Here is a 20,091-nt window from a genome sequence, read left to right as displayed (position 1 = left end):
AACAAACAACTAATGGCTCCCTGTCCCAAAAGGGCTCACAATCTAAAAGGGTGCAAAAGAACACCAGCAGGCAGCCACCAGAAAAGACAGTGCTGGGGTGAGGAGGACTAGGAGGTCTACTCAGATCTGCACCAGTGAAATCGCTGGAACAAGTCCAAGAAGACCCTTATCAGAGGGAAAAGGCTCAGGAGGAGGAATCAAATATGGAGAACGCTTCATATAGGTCAGTGATGGGGACAGAGTGGATCAGACTCAAGAGGGGGCAGGATTGGTGGTGCCAGCATGGACTGTATCCCAGGCCCAATTCACCTACACACATCAGCACAGATTTATGCCAATGATATCGCAGGTACAGGTCCAAGTTGACTCATAGAGGCTACTGGAGTTTACCCAGGAACAAGGGGACAAACGCCTTCTTACCCCAGGAAGACCTCCAGCAGCCAAAAGTCACCTGCAGGATGTAGCATAGCCCAAAATAGCGCCACTGCATTGCCGTGTGGGGATTTAGGGCCCACTCCTGAACTCCTGAAGCACTGGCACTGAGCTCCAGGGCCAGGTGTCACAAATGTGCTGTAAGGCGCATCTACAGCACCCAGAGAGGAAGAACCACTGGCACTGGGCCAGCACCAGACACACTGAGCCTCAGTGCAATCTGAAGGGCTATCCAACGCTCTAGCAGCATCAGCCAGTGGTAATTAGTTTCGGGGCAGGGAGTGGGCAGGACAGTGTGGGGCAGGGGGAGGAACTGGGGCGAGAAGGGGCAAGATCGGCAGAGCTCTGCTGCACTGGATCTTGTTGGGCCAGATGTCCCGACATGGAGTCTTGCAAGGCTGCATTGGCAAAACAGCCGGTGCAGGCTTGAGAAGCCCCATTGCGGGGCTTGGGGCTTTCTCTGGGGGAAGGGAATGAAAGTGGTGCCATTGGATGCAGCAGTAGCCATTTTGGCACCACTGCACCCGGCAATGCCGCCAACTTTAGGATTGGGCTGCCTGTTAGGACTGGCCTGTAGGAACTTACATTTTCTTACTACATGAAACATAAAATAAATTTTAAACTTGTGACACATCTTGTTTTATTCAAGAAATGTGTTTCTATTATACCTCAATTGTAACAGTTAGATGTGCACATTTACAACTTGTTAATGTGCTTTCATCAATCTTTATTGAGGGCAGCTGGTCTTTATTCTTTAAGCAGCTCGATATGCAAAACCTTTGTTACTCTATCTGTTTGGAATGACAGGGCCAAATGCTGCACAGATGCTTCCGTAAGTAATGGGAAGATGCACTGGAAAACTAAACTCAGGTCTATTTTAAATAAAGCCAGTATTGGATTTCCAAAGCAATTTTCAATTACAGCATCAGGGTACAAGATTAGAATTGGGTATGAATGCCGCTGTGCATAACGCCACCATTTTTCAAAGAGGTCTTTCATTGTGCCTATTCACATTTGAATGTCATAGTTAATACATATTGCATATCAAATAAAATATTGCATATATTGTATGGTACTTCTTGTCTGAACACCTCTAAAAAGGTCCACAGAATTACTCATTGAACAAATTCTGAAGCACTGGCTCCCAAACAGCATGCCACAAGAGAGACTGATATGGGCTTGAAAAAATGAGGCAGGCATCTTAGAAGAATCCACCGTTGTTTGCCCATGAGACCAAGGGAGTCCTGGGATATTTGATCTCCACTGTCTCAGCCAGTATGCAGGCAGTGACAACATCCCATTCCCTAGGAAAGGCACACTTTTGATTTGCCAGCGTTGCCCACACTACTGTCAACAGGTGCAGGTAAAACTCTAAAGCAGGGGTGTCCAAAGTTTTTGGCAGGAGGGCCACATCAGCTCTTTGACACTGTGTCAGGGGCCTGGGGAAAAAATTAATTTACATTTAAAATTTGAATAAATTTACGTAAGTTTACACAAATGAATATATTAAAGATGAACTTATATGAATGAATGAAGGTCTTGCAATAGCTCAATACCTATAAAAGGCCTTGCACAAAGCAAGGCTGGCCTTTCCTTTGCTGCCGCTGCTGCATCACAGATGTGAAAGAGCAAGCAGTGGAGGGAGCTCTCATCCCACAGCTCACACGAGAGGTCAAACAATCGCCCTCATGCTGAGAGAAGTTGCGTTGGGCCAGTGTGGGCTTCAACAAATCTCCGGAAGGCCAGAGGCTCATTGGAGACGGGGGGCTCCCTGAGGGCCGCATTGAGAGGCCTCGAGGGCCGCAAGTGGCCCCCGGGCCGGGGTTTGGGCACCCCTGCTCTAAAGCATCAACACTAGTCAGAAAGCACAACCCCATCCCTAAGCCCTCAAATTGTGGGCAAAGAGAATGGATGGAAGTAATATTAACTGAGTTATCCTACCTGCAGGGATGAGATGGGGTTTTTGTTTTGAGAGCAGACTGATAAAGTATGAATGTCTTTCTATAAGTATAAGGAAAGTCCTCTTCAGACCTTCAGACAACACAGAGAGAAGCAAATGGGAACATGCATGCTGCCCCAGTACTGATCTCCACACATTCATTTGAAGGTCAAAATAGAACTGATGCGTGTACAACTGTATTTCAATGATGTTCTGTCACGTACTAAGGGTCCAATCTACCACAGCGGGCACAGGCTAGCGCATGCTGCCATGGAAACTGCTGTCACAAACATGCTGTAAGGCAGGGGTGCTCAATAGGTGGATCGCGATCTACCGGTAGATCATGAGGCAAAATGAGTAGATCGCGGCGTGCCGACCCCCCCCCCCCTTCAGGTGCTTCTGGGAGGAAACGCCGGGAGTAAGGCCCACTGTACTCAATGGGGCTTACTCCCAGGTAAGTGTGGCTAGGATTGCAGCCTCACAGCCTAATCCTAGGCATGTCTACTCAGGAGTAAGTCCTGTTATACTCAGTGGGGCTCAAGGTACACCAACACTGTACACATAAATGTTATATGTTATGATGGCACGAACATTGTAAAAAAAACTCTGGTAGATCTCCGGGCCTTGCTGGGTTTCAAAGTAGCTCTCGAGCCAAAAAAGTGTGAGCACCCCTGCTGTAAGGCATTTTACAACAGCTTGGTGAAAGAAGGAGCTAGCAGGAAGGCTTGTGTGGGCCTGTGCAGACCTCTCTCACTGGTAGAATAGGTCCTGCAGTATTGAGAGAAGGAAGTTCACCAAGAGGCATGCAGGCGTTCCAAGGCAGGGGGTGGGTGGGAAAGGGAGAAGGGGCGGATCAGGGCAGAGGGAAGGTGGTGATGGGGTGGGGGATAAGCAGATTGGGCTCAGGAAGGGGCAGCAAAGGCTCCTGCCAGATCCTAACCCTCCCTCCCAGCCCCAATCCCCTGATTTTGCTGGTGCAGATCTGAGTAGCTCGACAGCGGCTGCTGGAGCATATACCAGGGCAAGGGGACAGCTGCACCGGCACCACAGGATCTCAGGGCAGGACTGCAGCCAGGATTGGGCTGTATGAGAGCTCATAGCTGAAGAGACATGAGTTCTGTTTTGACCTTCACAAGAATGAGTGAGGACAGACAGGGCCTCTGAGAGGAATTTTACCAGGGGGTACGAAGTTTCTTTTGGGCCCCTTCCCATGGAGGGAGGGCGTTAAAGAGTTGGGGATGGCAATGGGGGTGGGCAGAATGGGGGTAAAACAGGCAGGAGGAAAGTGACCACAGATGGAATAGCCTTGGAGCCTGGTCTACCAGTCTTCCCAATGCAGAGCTCAGGTTTATCTGCCTGCCAGGTGTTGGCAGCTACGGAAAACCAAACACACTCCTAAGACTCTCTAAAATCTTTCAAATATAGAAAATCATTGCAGGAGATCAGTAGCATTGTATTTAGCAGCATGCTAGAATGAAAAGTACACCAAAACTGACTTCTGCAGCACCTGCAGTTCCACAGCTGTGTTGCTGAGTTATTATACACTCCTTCATGGTAAGTGGATCCACAAGCCAAAGAGCTACTACAGCAGGCCAGTTTCCTCTCAGATGTGACAGTGTTAAGGAATGTGCATTCCTGGGCCTAGTGCTTATGGCTTGTGGCAGTAGCAGTAGTTGAGATTGGAAAATGTAAGATCCCAGGAAATTTCTGGGGCCCCTCCTTTGACTCCTGGGCCCCCTTTCTGACCCTGGGCCCAGGTACAAATTACCCCCTTTACCCCCCTCTCCTAGGTCCTGAGGACAGACCACACAAGCCCACTCTCATTTCAGTGCTTTCAAAGAAAATGTGAAAGTGGCTAACATGGGCCACCAGTTTTACCCTTGACAAGGAACACGTTACAGCAATCTTGCTGAAGATGAATAACAGCCCATTCCTATTCTTGAATTACACTGCCAGAACGTATGTTTCAGTGGTGTAACACACTTTTTGACATGCCAGAGAACGTGGCCTGCCTGCCACAGGAAGCACTGAGTGGTCAGGTTCTCACAGTGATGGACAGGGGACGCCCACCGAAACAGGCAAGAATGTTTAGGGGGCGTGAGGATAGCAGGATGGTGGTGGAAGGTTGGATGAATGGAGAGGCAACAGGGGCAAGGGTAGAGCAGATCAGGCCCAGGAAGGCATGCAAAATCTCAGCCCCCTTCCTGGGCCTGATCTGCTTTCACAGATCCACTCGGACATGCACCAGTTATATAGATGGCTCAGGTTCAAGTAGATTCACCAGACTGGCAGGGGCCTTCCCTGGGGCAAAGGGAACAAATGTTCCCTCACACCAAAGAGGCCTCCAAAGGCCAGAACTCTCCCGTAGATACACTGCATTGCCGTGCAGGGAGTTAGGATTGAAGTCTATTACTGGTCAGTACCTGGATGACTAACTTGCGTTCCATGGAAAGAAAGCAGGATATAAATGTAATAAATAATCACAACACATTCTGCCAGTACTGACTATACTCACTTCAGTGGAGGCCTGGTTGAAGCTCAGGTGCTGCCAGAAGTGGCCAAATTCTATCACCCCTCCGTACTTACTTCTCTTGCACCACTGTATGGACAAACCCCTGTTTCCATGGCCACCTCTTTACCTCTTCTGCTATCAGTGTTGCAATTCACACATGTGGGACCATGGGAAAGATCCTCCCCACATCAGCTTGTTTTGAAAAAAAAATCAGCAGGAGAGGAGGTTAAAAAGTGGGCAATCTTTTTTCCCAATGGTGTTCTTTCCATACCTGCTTACTCACTTCGCAAGTAAAGTGAGCAAACAGAGGGTGGGGCAGTCAGGGTCATCCCAGCATGAAGAGAACAACATGGTTTGCACCAGGGTGCTGATGGTGGCAGAGTCTACTGCCATCTCCCTCCAGCCTGCTGCAGACCAAGCTTCACTGATCTTCTAGCACAGTGGTTCTTAAACTATTGAGTCATGGCTCCCCAGCGTGCCATGGAAACCAGCCAAGTAAGCTTTGGAATCCTTATAAAAAAACCTGCTGCCTTATAGGATTGTAGCCCTAATGGGGAGCCGCAGCCAACTGCTCAGTAGGTCAAGGGAGCCATCAGCTGAAAAAGTTTGGGAACCACTGTGCTAATCATCCACTTTCACTACCCACTTATCACACTCCTTCCCTCGCATGGTCTCTTTAAATATGAAGGGATTGTACAAGGAAGGTGTGAGATGAAGGAGGAGGGAAGTGGGTCACCAACATCCATGCAGTTTTTTTCTGTGTGGGCAGCGGTGATGTGCTTCACTCCGCTTGCTGCTTCCTCACGTGGTCTTAAAGGGACTGCACAAGAAAAGAACAAGATAAGGGAGTTAGGAAGCAGCCACTTACCTGTCACCTTCCTTGCGATCCCTTTTGTGGAAACAAAGTGCAGCATATGCTGGGAACTGCCAGCATGACCCAAATCTAAATGCTAAGTTGGCATTAGCCCAAGTATATGCGAATGAAAGTATTGTAATGCAATGTGCACCTCTGCTGTTCAATCCAGCACTAAAAAGGAATCCCTCTCAACTGCTCCCACCACCCTAAAATAATAAACAAAATCATTGCATACATATTTTCTCTCTGAAGTTTATATATAGTTCATGGGCTCCCAGATATGATTTTAGAGGCCATGCCTTCAAAGCACTGTTGTGCCAAAATTATTTCAAGAAATATGTTCAGCTAACCTTTGGGTTGGCACCTTATCCTGGCTATTCTCTGCCTTAAGACGTAGAAAGCTGCAAAACAAATGTCCATAAAAAGCAATTCCAGCTTTTTTTCCCCTGCAAGTTTAGGATGAACTTGGCTGGGGCTTTTATCAACTTGCTACATTCCTGGAGGGTTACACACATTCAACATTCAGAGCTTTTTTCTGAAATAAAAAAAAAATAAACTGGGACACATTTAAAAATAGAAATATCTTATGTCACTATCTTCTTATGAGATGTTTGCAAATAGATGCTGCGATATAATCTCATAAAAGTGACTACAAGGAAAAAAGGTTATGCTATTCTTGCTCAGCCAGCCAAAGAACACCCAACTACAGAGTGATTAGAACAGATTTTTTCTTCCACCCAGTGGTAAAAATACATCCCATTCCAATATCCAAATGCTTTTGGCTTTAAAGAGACAGTATCCTTTCACAGCTATCCGTATCACCAAATGTTCCCCATGACATAAAAGGAATTCACTTTTGAGTATTAATTTGGTTTAACTGACATCAGTTGCAACTTAAAGGGAACATTTTAAATAGTTGGGAGCCAATGAATGACACGACCAGTTTTGATTTGGATTTTCATTAAACCTAAAACGTTTGGTTTAGAATCCCTTTCTACTTTCTACACAGTTGATCAACTTGGGGGGGGGGGGGAATGTAGCAGAAGCAAATGAAAAAGATCGGAGAGCACTGTCCAAATCAGATAAAATACCATTTTCTATAAAATAGCCTGCTGCAAGAACTGATTGTAGTGCTACATGATTTTAAAGCTCCAGTCTTGCAGGATGTAGATTTCTTGTTTTTAATTTCTTGTTATGTTATTACTTCACATCTGGAGCCTAAGGGTTGGACTTTGAAGTATCTTGCTTGCCACAGGTCTAAATTCATATAAAATTCGATCAAGAAGATGTTTCCAAAGTCCACTGAACTTGATAAAAAGACTCAGGCGATTCCAGTGGGGTTTAAATGAAGCTCAAAGGTATTAATCTAGAGATCTTTAAGAACTTCATTTTTAACTTTGCAGCTCTGTACTGTGTTGCACTGAGCAGTGGCAAGCCACAGACTCCGGCATATACGGCCCCAGTAGTAGGATAGGTAGTCTACTTGCTCTGGTTTATTGTACAGGTGCAGCTGTTGCCACTATGGTGAAGCACTACAGAAGAGCTCCTCTGAACCAGAGATGTGAGCATTTTCACTCATGTGGTGGCTCTTGTGTAAACGGGGGTCGTACTTGGGCCATCTGCCTTATTCTTCCCACTTGGTCTTCTGAATGCACATACATCAGATGTGAACTTTTTAAGCTTACTGCAAGAGCTGTTCTATTTCAGGGCAAGGAGAGAGCGAGAGAGAGAGAGAGAGACCCATGCGCTGCATCCCAGCAATCCTATCCCTGTTCTTCTGATATGACATCCACAGACAGCATGGACAAAAATGGGAAGCAGCTGCTGATCTTAGTCCATGTTTGAATTGAGCCTGCAAGTACAACAGCATGCATGGAAGTTCCATAAGAGAGATCGGGAACTGTATCTCTGCAGAGTTCCCAGTTGCACAGCGAAAGCCTAAGTGCCCACAACTTGTGGGCACACAGGCTCTGTTCTGCTGAATGTACCGGAGTGGGAGCAGTGGTAGAGATTCTGTTCCTTGCCTCTAAACATGTTCTTTGTATATGCCATGTCATGTGAACTGGGCTGCAATCCCTATAACACCCATGTAATGATTTGGCCACAAAAATTCAGAAGTAATCATTTTGGAGAGGGGGGAGAACAAACAGGAAACACATGTTAGGCTGCACCTCCAAAGCTCTCTGGCACAAAATGCCACTTCTGATGCCAAAGGTGCAGCCCTGTGTTTACACCGCTAAGATTATAAAATAAAAAGATGAGCTTAGATAATGAGCACACTAGCAAAAAATGACAGTGAAATCTCATCAATATATACCTTTGGCTATATATCTTTTGTAGAAAAACAAGGATGCAAGTGCCTTGGGCACGTGAAAAGTGACTTTCAACAGGCAAGCGAAAGGATACTGTCTCCTTTATGCACAAGGCATTCCTTTACCACCTTTTGCTAAAACACATTATGCTGTTTGAAAAGAACAAGCTGAATAATAGCAGAACCTCCTGTTTCCTGCATAAACACAATCATGCAGTTCTGTATTATAAACAGAGCATATTAAAGACTCACAGATCGAAATAGGAGTGAAAATATGCATTCCAAATTATATAACTGCTTTTGATTAGATGGTTCTATTCCGAAGCAGCTTTGAAATAAAAATCCACTTTTCTACTTGGGAGTTCAGATAAGGGCATCTTAGATTATTATACAGAATTGCATTTATGTTCCAAAAAACAACCCACCTCCAAAAACACGAATGGCTTATTTTTTATGACACCTATTCGCATTAAAGAACTTCAATGGGCAACACCCAAAAATGATTCCCACAGTTAAACAGAAACATGCATCAGAAGGAACATCAATCATTTGGGATGACAGCGTTTAGTATGGGATTTATCCCCAAAGCGTAAAGGAGGAGCAGCAGTTTCTAGAATGTTGTTCCTTTGCATTTATAGCAAGAAGGCAGAAGCATGCAAAGTTCTTTGTTATAGCAACATCTCCAGTGCTGTATATCACTGCCTGTGCAAGTCCTGTGGTTGGTTATGCAGATTCTACAGAAAGCATTTTACTGCACTGGGCTAAGCCAAATAGCCAATTGTGCGGCTGCGTTTTTATGATCAAAGTATTTTACTGAGGCTGACTTACAAAAGCAATTATGTTTTTATTGCTATTCTTGAACCATTCGGCAGTGACTTTCAGACAGCATGCCAGTGAACCTTGGAGTTCCTCAGAAGTTTTCTCATTGAGAAGATCAGTAATGGAGTTCACTGTTCCAGAGCAACAGCTTGCCCATCCATTTACTGTTCTTCCACTGTAATGCATAACGTCAATGGAGCATTAGTGTACTTTGGGCTGCAGAACCAAACTACAGTTCTAGCCTCTTCAGTCTTTGCAAAAAATAAATAAATAAATAAACAGCCACAGGGAAGGGAGATTAGGATCTGGACTGTGGCACTAAGGAAGGGGTGGGTAGGCTTAATCCTTTTCTCTATGCTATTTTTCCAACAGCCCCACCCTCAGTTGGTACTTGCCCCATTACGTAAGTATTAGGGAAAAACATGCAAGTACACTTAATAGCACCTTGGCAGAAATTTCATTGGGAGACCCCTAAAACTTAATGAAAGGAAGATAAACTCCCTTCTCCTCCAGCACTGCGGTACTGATCCTTCCACTCTCCCTATGCTTGCTTTTGCCAAAATGTAAAAGGATTGAGAGATCCAATTGTGAATCTCCATCACCTCATCGAGTTGGCCTGTTGGTTCACGGGGGTGACAAGAAGGACCTCTCAGATCTGATTAATGGCCCATGTGAACTCACATAACAGTCCCAGGATCTGGTATGGTGCGTGCCTTCTGTGGCAAATAAGTCAATGTGGAAAGAATTTCCTGAAAGGAAAAGGTTTAAGAACAGGGCACTCAGCTGTCACTATTATTTGATTTAAAAGTATATCATGAATAGCCAAAATCCTAATCAACTTTCCAGTGTTGATGCAGCCACAAGGTAAGGGAACAAATGGGTCAACCCAAGCAAATGGTTGATGCTTGGCTGGGGTATGCAGAGGACAGAATAATGGCAAAATGTTTGAGAGGCAGTGCATTACAGGTAAACAAGATGTTTCCAGTGGCAACTTTAGTCTTGATCAGGTGTAGTGGATACAGAGTTGGATGACAACCAGGGAGATCATGGTTCAATACTACTTCCAGCCATGAAGATCCCTGTGTGAATTTGGGTCAATACTATCCTTTAACTGAAGGGTTTAACACTTTAACACTGAAGGCTTTAACACTGCAGGGTTGTTGTAAATAGAGAGGGGGATCATATATAGTACCCTGGAACACTTTGAAAGGAAGACAGGAGAAAAATGTAATAACATAACACAAATAAGGCAACCATCCCTGGATACTAAATACAGTACAGGTTATGCTTCGTTATTTACTGGAGTTCCATTCTGGAACTCTCAGTGGATTTTAAAAAAATCAGTAGATGACAAATCAGTGGAAAAATAGCTTGAAAGTCCCACTTCCAGGTTTCTTGCTTCTCCATTGTCACCCCAGAATGCACTGGCATAGACACAATACCGGATTCAGTTACTAGATGGGGTGAATAATGGAATGAAATGATGGCTGAATGCATTATAGCACCTTTATCAACGCATTCTGGGGTGATAATGGAGGAACAAGAAACCCAGAAGAGGGTCTTTAAAGCTATGTTTAACCCCAAGAAGCTTGCAACCAGTGCGATTTAACAGCACTAAAGTAGGAAATGGGATTTGGGCGCTTTTTCCCCTTGTTACAAGGCATTTAAAGGTGGACCCCCGGTATCAGTGGTGACTCAAATCAGTGGATGCCAAATCAGTAGATAACAAGGCACGACCTGTACTACAAATACATCTCCATGTTCCAAGAACACCTTATTCCTATGGAAGTAACTAAAATGTCAGTTTAAGTTTTAAAACAGCGAACGTTAATTTTAAAAAAAATCTGTAGATATCCCTGTTTGTCATGCTTAAATTAAAACAAAAAATTTCCTGCTGCTACACTTTCAGAAGAAATATAAATGGGAGAATTAAGTTGCATGACTGGCATAGCTTGACTAGTTAAAACTGGTGTACAGACAAGAAGCAGCAATCAGGCATGCAGGCAAGCCCAAAGCATGTTCACGTTATCAAATAATAACAGCAGCATACTAGCATACCACTTATGTTAGTGGTGTTCAGACAATATTCCAAGGACCTTTTGGGTTCCATGGAAGCTGATCCAGGGCTTCTCAGTGGAAAGATCAGTAATGACAGGCATGCTTCCCATAAATGAAGCTTAAACACCCACCATTCCCAATATTTTCCTTAACGTACAACTACAGGGAGATTTGGGCTTTTTATAGGGTGTGCTCTTCACATGAAGCTGTACTGTGACCCAACAGGCACTGATACTTTACAGAATACTTTACAAAATTCTCTGTCATGCAGAGTTTCCTTAGCAGACAAATGAATGTGCATAGGATTTTCTAAACAGGGAAAGTCTGAAAACACCTGGCTTGTATACAGCATCAGCCTTTCAAAGTATCATAAAAGCAGATTTATTATGGATGTAGCCTGCAGTCTGATACAGCAAAGCAGGAGACAACATTCCATCAGCATATGGACAGTGTATACTAAAGACAGAGTAGTCTAGCCTTTATAGAAACCCTTGGATAAAGTGCTTGCATAAGGCGGTGTAGCATCATGGTTTAGAGACTAATCCTATGCAAATTTCCTTCCAAGTTCAATGCGATTTGCTTTAGGATTACAACTGCAGACTAAGAGTATGAGCAGGAAGTTGCAGGCTGAAATCTCAACACAATCACAAACTCAGTTTTCCACCATAAGTCCTTAGGCAAGCCATTATTATCTTAGTTTCATTGCCTTCAGTTGTGGTGGGGATGATTACTGTGGTGTTTCTATTGAACCTGCTCCAAGTCTCTGTCCTATCTCAGCCTCACAGAGGGACCCAAAAGGAGTGGTCTGGCCCAGGAACGTGTGGTAGAGGGTCAGCAGGTGAGGCAGAACTGCCCCATTTTAGTTCATGGCACCACAGCTGCCCCGAGAAAGCAGGTGTAAGGAGATCCTGCCTGGGTGTAAGGAGAGCCTCCTCGGGTGTAAGCAGGTGGGGCAGCTGTGGTACTTTTTCATGGACCATGATGGGGCAATTCTGCCTCACCCCCACTGCACATCCCTGGTTTGGTAAGGTCAGGCAACTTGGAACTGAAGGACCTTAGAGAGTTCTGAGGAAGCAATTTGACCTGATGGAGTTCCCAGCTCCAGCTAAGCCCTTTCATGTCTTCTGGTCTAATTCTCCCTCAGACTCCATTCCACTGTTGCAAAGTGAGGATTGTTAAAGGCGCAACTTCTGGGCATGGAGCCACACACCTTGCCACCTCCCACCTGACACATTCCCTGTGTGGTGAGGGGATGGTGGAAAGAGAGAGGTCTCTGGTGTGCCATGGGTGAGGCTGGCTCATTGGGAAGGTGCTCCTTATTGCCTAGCCCAGGGGTGTCAAACTCATTTCATATAGAGGGCCACATATCATTCATGATGCCTGCTGAGGGCTGGAAGTGAGGTCATTAGGCAAGAAGTGATGTCATCAAACTGGTCATGACCAAAAATAAACACTTTTTTCTCACTTAGGAACTCAGAGAAAATATACAAACCTTGATCATATTTCAAGATATGGGAGAGCCCAATTTTCATGTGGGCTGCCCGTTCAGCAGTAACACCTCAGCACTACTCAACAGCTGAAAGCCTGAAGGCCACATAAAAAGCTTCCGCGGGCCACATTCGGCCCCCAGGCCTTATGTTTGACACCCCTGGCCTAGCCTGTCTTCACTGTCAGGAACTGGTCCTGACAGCTGCTTGTATTTCCCTTGAAAAAAGCTATCCACAGTCAAAACACACTGGGAATTAAATTCTCCTATTGTATTGGTTCTTCTTCTTTTGTTCTTCAGTAGTGCGAATATGCAGTTGCTCCCCATTTTTCTTTTGATAATTCAAAGAACAGTTGTAAGGATTACTGTGATAAATACTCAAAATACCAAAAATACTCAAAAAGCATTACTGTATAATTGCTGAGTCTCAATACTTTTTCTTTTTTGTGAAACACATGCATGCACACACACAGGTGGAGAGAGAGAGAGAGAGAGAGAGAGAGAGAGAGAGAGAGAGAGAGAGAGAGAGAGAGAGAGAATTCTGAAGGCAAACTGGACAGAACTATAACCGCACTGTGATGTAACCAATAATAATAATAATAATAATAATAAAACTTTATTTTTATCCCGCCCTTCTCCCTAACGGGATCATGCTGCTATATTTGAAAGTGGCCTCTTGTTCACCCTGCTCCATTACCACCTGGCATGCTAAAACCCTAATATAATCATATTTAGTATATACTGTACGTGTCATCTAACCATTTAACATATTCCAGGCATTGCAGACTTCAAATAAGGGGGCAGCTTCTCAGTTGGTTAAAAGCAGCACTGTTCTATAGCCTCTGCTATAGGGTCAAAGAGGAACAGGCCCAATTCTGTCTTGCAACCAAGAGAAGGAGGATCAGAGTAAAGGTCCACTGGGCCCCTAACATTAAAGATATTTTGGAGCCCCACAATAATATGCATGTCATGTCTTTCTGCTCTATCAATACCAACAGCCCCTCTTCCACTTAAATCTAACCTGCCTTTGCCCCATAGACCTAGCACTTAAGGAAAGACCAGCAGTAACATTCAAATGGTATTCCTAGCATTAGCCATCAATTATCCAATTCAGAAGGCATTAAAAAATCATGTCTGTTTAAACACAACCCAGCAGAGTAAATTTAGTTCCAGATTTTGCAGAATAGTAAGGCCTTTTGGCCACTGGCTTCCATGCCGCCACCATCCCACATTTCTTCTGAAGCTTTTACATTAAAGATAAGCTTGAACTCTACTTGATAATAGAGTAGAGTAGATAATAAAAAGATAAGGTGAACTCTACTTGAATTAATTTGCAAGCTGAGCCACCCAGTGTACACCGCACATGTTCATGTTGACCTTCACCAGGAAGGGGCATCAGCTCCTAGTTTAAGGGGTAGTGGGTTGATCTCACCTACTATGGGTTCTTTTCCTGGCTTGTTTATGTCTACTTGTAGCAATGGCTGTAGTTCGCTCTATTTTTTTCAAATAAAGATCTTATCTAAAGTCACTGTTTTGCTGTATGAGGGACTGCTTTAATCCCTAAGCTGTGCTGACAGTGGTGATCATAAACACTGCTAGGCTTGTAAGAGCTGGCAACATGTGTGGACATCTGCTTCTCTTGCCTAATTTTAGGAATAATTTTAGAAAGTTATGCACAGCAGCCTAACCAGCCACCTCAGGGAGAGCTGGGGAGAAAGGCGGGGTAAAAATCAGATAAATAAAAATAAATAAATAATGGAAACCTCATTTAATAAACCCCACTCAAATACTGGAGCAAGAATAGCCAACTGGCCTGGAAGAGACAGGGGACATCATCATAGCCAGTCACTGAAGCCTCAGGGGGGAAAAAAGTTGCAGACAGACCAGCATCACTGGCTTAGTCTCTTCCTCCTTCTCCCTCCCACTTCTTCTGCAGGTGTTCTTCTAAGACAGTATATTTTTACATAACCAAAACTGTTCCATAAAACTTAAAGTTTCTGGAAAAGGCAAAGAGTTCGTAGGGCTTACTGGAGAAGCCTCAAGGCACATACTTCGCTTCTCCTGAGCAGGAGTAAGACAAACTTATGTTCCTTCAGAAATAAGAGTGGGAGTTCTGCTTTTCAATTGAGCGGGAGGAGGCTGGTCATTGTCAGATCTGCATTTCTGGAGACTTTTCAAATATTTCCTTCTTTACAGTTAACATCTACAAAAGAGTTCTTTAGGAGGTCAAATATGCCCATTCCATGCCAGCTTGGTTTCATGGGGCAGGCACAGTGCAACAGAAAGTTATGGTCTACATTTCCACAGTACTGGCAAAGGAGGTGGATCGTGCACTATGTCTGAACTGCATATCTTTCTCTGAACTGCATATCTGCATAACACTAGAGGGCATATTGGAAGAAGGAAATTACAAACAAGACAGAGAACAAGGAAAGCATCAAGACAGAGTAAAAAAATTTCTAAGTGAAAATGGCTGAACAACAAGTGAAATCTGTGGAACTCCTTGCCACAGGATGTGGTGCTGGCGTCTAGCCTAGACGCCTTTAAAAGGGGATTGGACAAGTTTCTGGAGGAAAAATCCATTATGGGGTACAAGCCATGATGTGTATGCGCAACCTCCTGATTTTAGAAATGGGTTATGTCAGAATGCCAGATGCAAGGGAAGGCACCAGGATGAGGTCTCTTGTTATCTGGTGTGCTCCCTGGGGCATTTGGTGGGCCGCTGTGAGATACAGGAAGCTGGACTAGATGGGCCTATGGCCTGATCCAGTGGGGCTGTTCTTATGTTCTTATGTTTTCTGTAAATATTAATGGACTGAATTCTTCTCAGAAGCGGAGAAGAATATTCCATCAATTATATCAAATCAAAGCAGAAGTAATTTGTATTCAAGAAACGCATATTAGAAAAGAAGGTGTTAGATTTCTCAATAACAGAAAAATGGGAACTTTATTTTTTGCTTCAGACCCACACAAAAAGAAAGGGTGGGTAGCTTTTTACTCATTTCTGATTTCTTTTTGGGAACAATGCATGTTGTAATCCATGGCCAATACCCCCATGTGTAACCTGTGTAGCCCCAGCCCCAAGTCTAACCCATTTTCCTCACCTGTATCTGTAATAAATAAATAAAATAATAATTAAAAAAAAAACACTAGAGGGCATATTTCTTAACTGAGCTGCCATAGACAATAATTTGCTCTCATTTGTTTAATATTTTCCATGAGATGCAGTCTAACTGGAATTTCAATGGGTCCTAAATACAAACCCCTGCTAATTGGGTAAGAGGCACTTTTTCAAGTGGGTGCTCCTTTTTTTAGCAGGGGGAGAGTAACTGGCTCACCTCACCCCAACAGTGTCTGTTCGAGTGGCTGTCTGCTAGTATTCATTTGCATCTTTTTAGATTGTGAGCCCTTTTGGGACAGGGAGCCATTTAGTTATTTGATTTTTTTCTGTAAACCACTTTGTGAACTTTTAGTTGAAAAGCAGTATATAAATAGTGTTAATTAATAATAATACACTTTTTTGGTCCAAGTTCCTGTTCACTGAGGAGCCCTCATAGGACCTCCAAACACAACTGGAAGTGACCTCTGGTACTCAAGATACCTTAAGATACTCCTGGTCACATCCAGGTGGTAAGGTGAGACCCTCCAGACACGGGTTGGGGACTCGTGTTCAGTCAAATCTGCAGATCCCAAATCCCTGGATAATGAAGGTCTAACTGTACTGCTCAGACAAAGGTCAGGACTCCTGCCATTTCACATATGCAGTTTGTGAGGTTCATTTTGAACTTTTATAAAGGGTATAATAGGACAAGTACATTTTCTAGCACATCTAACCCAAAGAACAGTCACCCTTTATGCTTTTATATACATGCAGGACAGGTTATTGAGGTACAAATGAATACAATGTACAGCAACAAAATGAGACCCTTTCAGTCTCTTAACACTGGAAATATGGGAGCTCAAGTGGTGGCATTTAGTGTGCCAATAAGGGTGACGCAGGGGTGCAAATGCACCTCTGTTCCCATAAGAAACATGTATGCTCCCAACCAAGCCCAATTTTTCTTCTGACATACAGAAGAAGGCTCTCCTAAAGCCTTCAGCATGCCAGACATTAGCCACTCCTGACAACTCCAACAACCAAAGTAATCACTTTCTTGGGGCCAATCAAAATGTCACTAAGTTTTGACGAATAAGCCTTCCCTACAATCTTGCAAGATCCAGCTAAAAGATGTTACGCTGCTCTAGAAAACAGTTGTGTTTCAGGGTGATTAACCAGATGTTCACCTCCAATCTATTGTAACTTATTCAATCTGTGCTGTAAAATTTAAAATTATAACAATTCAGAAATGTGTGCACATTTTTGCTTTTTAAGGTAGGCAACAGCTTTGCTGGAAGTAGTGAAGAGGAAGAATAAAATCCCATGTATTCCACTGCAGCAGTCAAAACAGAATTAGAAAACGCACACGAGATGTAGGCCACTGCCACATGCATAGAGTTGAACCCATGCAGACTAGTAAGCAAAGACAAGAACATCTATTATTACTATCATTATTACTACAGCTGTTTACAGGAGGACTTAAAAATCACTGCTGCCTCTCTCTTGTGCTCAGGAATTAAATTTAAGTATAAATGGTGCTATAAATACTCATAAAGGAGCTGGTGCCTCAACTGGAGATCTATCTGCTTCAGTATTGTGGCATGTTAATAGGATCTTTTATATTCTCTTCTCTGATGGAAGATGGAGTAGGAGGATTAATAGTTTATTTCATACTAACTAAAAGGAATTTGTCACACCCCAAGCTTTATCTTCAGTGAGGGACAAAGAAGGGGAAGCCATGTGAATACAGAACAAGATGCCTGGACCAAGCAAATTGGACTGCAGTGTTAAATCAGAATGGACCCTTGTGTGTGCCTTGCACCTTGGATGCTCTGCTCCATCTACCAAAATCCAGAGAGTTGCCACTGCCAGACAACGCTGGGTTTTTTACACATCTTTTCAAATGTGCTTTTGACTATTACGTGTGTTCCTTAACAAATGAATTCTCAAGCTTCAGAATCTGATTTGTGCTTTTAAAATTCACTGCTCCTACAAGAATGTCCAAGAGTGATGCTAAAAATCTGATTCTTCCGGTTTTATAGCAAAGTTGGTCAGCTGGAAGGGGTTGCTGAGGATACAAATGCATCAGAGTTCCTCCAATATAGTTTTGTTCTGATTTCTTCATCCACATATCTAGTTGCTCCTTCCTTGTTACTTGCGCTGCGCATGAACCAAGGCCATAGGCCAGTAGCTATGAGACCCACAGACCATGCCAGTTTGCTCTCAAGGTACACTTGATTAAGATCCTTGTCTAAAGCCCTGGAAAGCTGCTATCAGCTTCTGTAGACAATACTTAGATGAACCAATATGATAAGGCAGCTCCATGGCTTCATAGACAGCAGAAGAACAATATGGGAAAGGGAGAAGCAAACATTGCAACAATAATAATAATATTTATATATTGCTTCTCAACAAAAAAAAGTTCATTTAGAGGTTTACAAAAAAAGACATTTTTAAATGGCTCTCTGGCCTAGCGGGGTTCATAATCACAAAAAGACACAACAGAAATACCAGCAAACAGCCACTGGAAAAGACTCTGGAGTGAATAAGAAAAATTGCTCTCCCCCTGCAGAACATAAGAGCACGAACACATAAAAAGTTCTAACAGTGCCTTCAAGCCCTGTTAGCAGGACTTTCCCTTTTCAGTGGTAGGCTGATTCTTTACTAGTGAATACATTTACTTGTGATTTAGCACAGCAAACTGGAGTATCTCTGGAGTATTAAGGTGCACTGGTTCACCCTTAAAGCTTAGAGGACAATATTTTTTAGCCTGTCCCAATATTGCATGTGACATTGAGAGAAATTTAGTACTGATGTTCCTTATGACAAACCAGGAAACTGTGTGATGTGAATCAAGGACACTACCTAGGATGAAATGCAGACTGAACCAGCTGTTCACAATATTTTCTGGGGATATCTGACATGAAGAACAACTGGCGCAATCATATTTTTTAAAGAAACAGAGTAGACTTTAAGCCATTAAGGAGCAATATATCTTTAAGTACCAGATGTTGGAGACAAGCAGCAGGGGTTCATCTATCATCATCATCATGCTGGGCTTGTGAGCCACCTAGAGACATCTGGCTGGACACCGATGGAAACAAAATGTTGAACTAGATGGACCTTTGGTCTAATTCAACAAGGCAACTCTCTTGTTCTTAAAAAGTTAATAAATCACTGAGTATGTGTCTTAGATTTCCACAATGCTCAGTTGCAAAATGGTACTAGCAGTGGCAGCATTACTTAATCTTCTCCCAGGCAGGATTCACAATACCTGTGTCATCTACAGGGTTATGATGTGACAGACTGATTTTGAAAAATCCAATGTGCAGATGCACTAACATTGTAAGTTCCAATAATTTCAACTGGGCTTTGTCCCAATTCCAGTAAGTGAATGGAGACTGTCAACCCTATGCTCCCAATGTCAACAAAACCCAGCAACAACTTAGGTGAAAATGATTTACCTGCAAGTAAATCCTATTGAACAGCACAGGACTTACTTCTAAGTAAACATGCATAGGACTGGGCTGTTAGATTGCTTTGTTTTTAACACTGGGTGGTTAAATTCAGTCATTTCCAGTAAACAGCCATAGTTATGAACATGGGAACGCCCACATTTAAAGGAGACACACTCTTCAAAGGAAATAAGGGAAATCTGGAAATAAATTTAGGGTTGCCACCAAACAGAGGGCAAGACTATCTCAGAGCACAAAAAATATTTTTCTCCCTTGGAGACAAACAGGCCAATCCTAACAGGGCCTTAAGCTGCTGGAACTAGTGTTCCAACAGTTTAAGGTCCTTTACAGCTGTTGTGAAGTGTGACGTTCCATTCAGTGTGGCCTGGCCACTGGCACAAGTGGCAAGTAGATAGAGAAAGAACCTCATGTAGCAATCCAATTGGGTTCTGTGACAATGTCATTGAAGAAAACACAATTTCAAATTGCAGGCCTTTGCTACCACTCTGAATGTACACTTACATGTCCTTTAGAGACACCCAATTGTCAGAAGGTGGGTACTTTTTGCAAGGGGAAAAGTGCTAGTGAAAAGTGATACACCATCATTTGATTCATTCCTACAACCACTTCTTGTAAGATGCCAAGTGGTGTTTGTAGCCTTAGTGCTGAACTGCTTCTTTGCTTGCTTAGGTCCCTAAAGTTTATGATCTGATCCTGATAAGAATTACTGTATTTTATGAACTCTGGATTGCAGCAGGCACAAGGGCACCAACTTCTACCAGTCCCTGCTTCTAAGCTTTCAACAGCAGTTTGATCTGTAGACATTATGAATGAGAAATACTCACCTCGTACTATAAAGCTTCACCTGATAACTTCTTAAGATCAAACCCTTATTGAAGGCCAAGGAACAGACTAAGATAATTCTTCTTGGTCCCTTGGCAACCTGTTCATGCAGGACTTCATTAGGCTGGTAACCTCAAGCAAAGCACTTTTTCTTACCTCAGTTCCTCAATCCAACAAACTTTGCTGGACCACAACTTTCTGCAAATGGAGCCAAAGAAGACTTGGCTTCAGGGCCTGCCTTCCAATCAGGCAAGGTGAAATGGCTGCTTCAGGTGGCGGGCTT

The 20,091-nt window shown here is 43.5% G+C and overlaps 1 protein-coding gene across 2 annotated transcripts in view; it reads right to left on the bottom strand.

Annotated features, from left to right (window-relative positions):
- Positions 1-20,091, bottom strand: part of NPNT (nephronectin) — a 75,647-nt gene that overhangs the window by 44,697 nt on the left and 10,859 nt on the right. The window contains exon 3 of one of the 2 annotated variants that reach the window (XM_066631843.1): positions 6,090-6,140. The exons of the other annotated variant lie outside the window; for it this stretch is intronic. Within the exon in view, the coding sequence (XP_066487940.1) occupies positions 6,090-6,140 (51 nt within the window). The remainder of the gene's footprint in view (positions 1-6,089; positions 6,141-20,091) is intronic. 2 annotated transcript variants of the gene reach the window in all.

This window comes from Tiliqua scincoides, chromosome 6 (genome assembly GCF_035046505.1).
Source record: "Tiliqua scincoides isolate rTilSci1 chromosome 6, rTilSci1.hap2, whole genome shotgun sequence".
In the NCBI taxonomy this organism is placed as follows: domain Eukaryota; kingdom Metazoa; phylum Chordata; class Lepidosauria; order Squamata; family Scincidae; genus Tiliqua; species Tiliqua scincoides.
The sequence above is the reverse complement of the archived record's forward strand: the minus strand, read 5'-3'. Positions and strand labels throughout refer to the sequence as shown.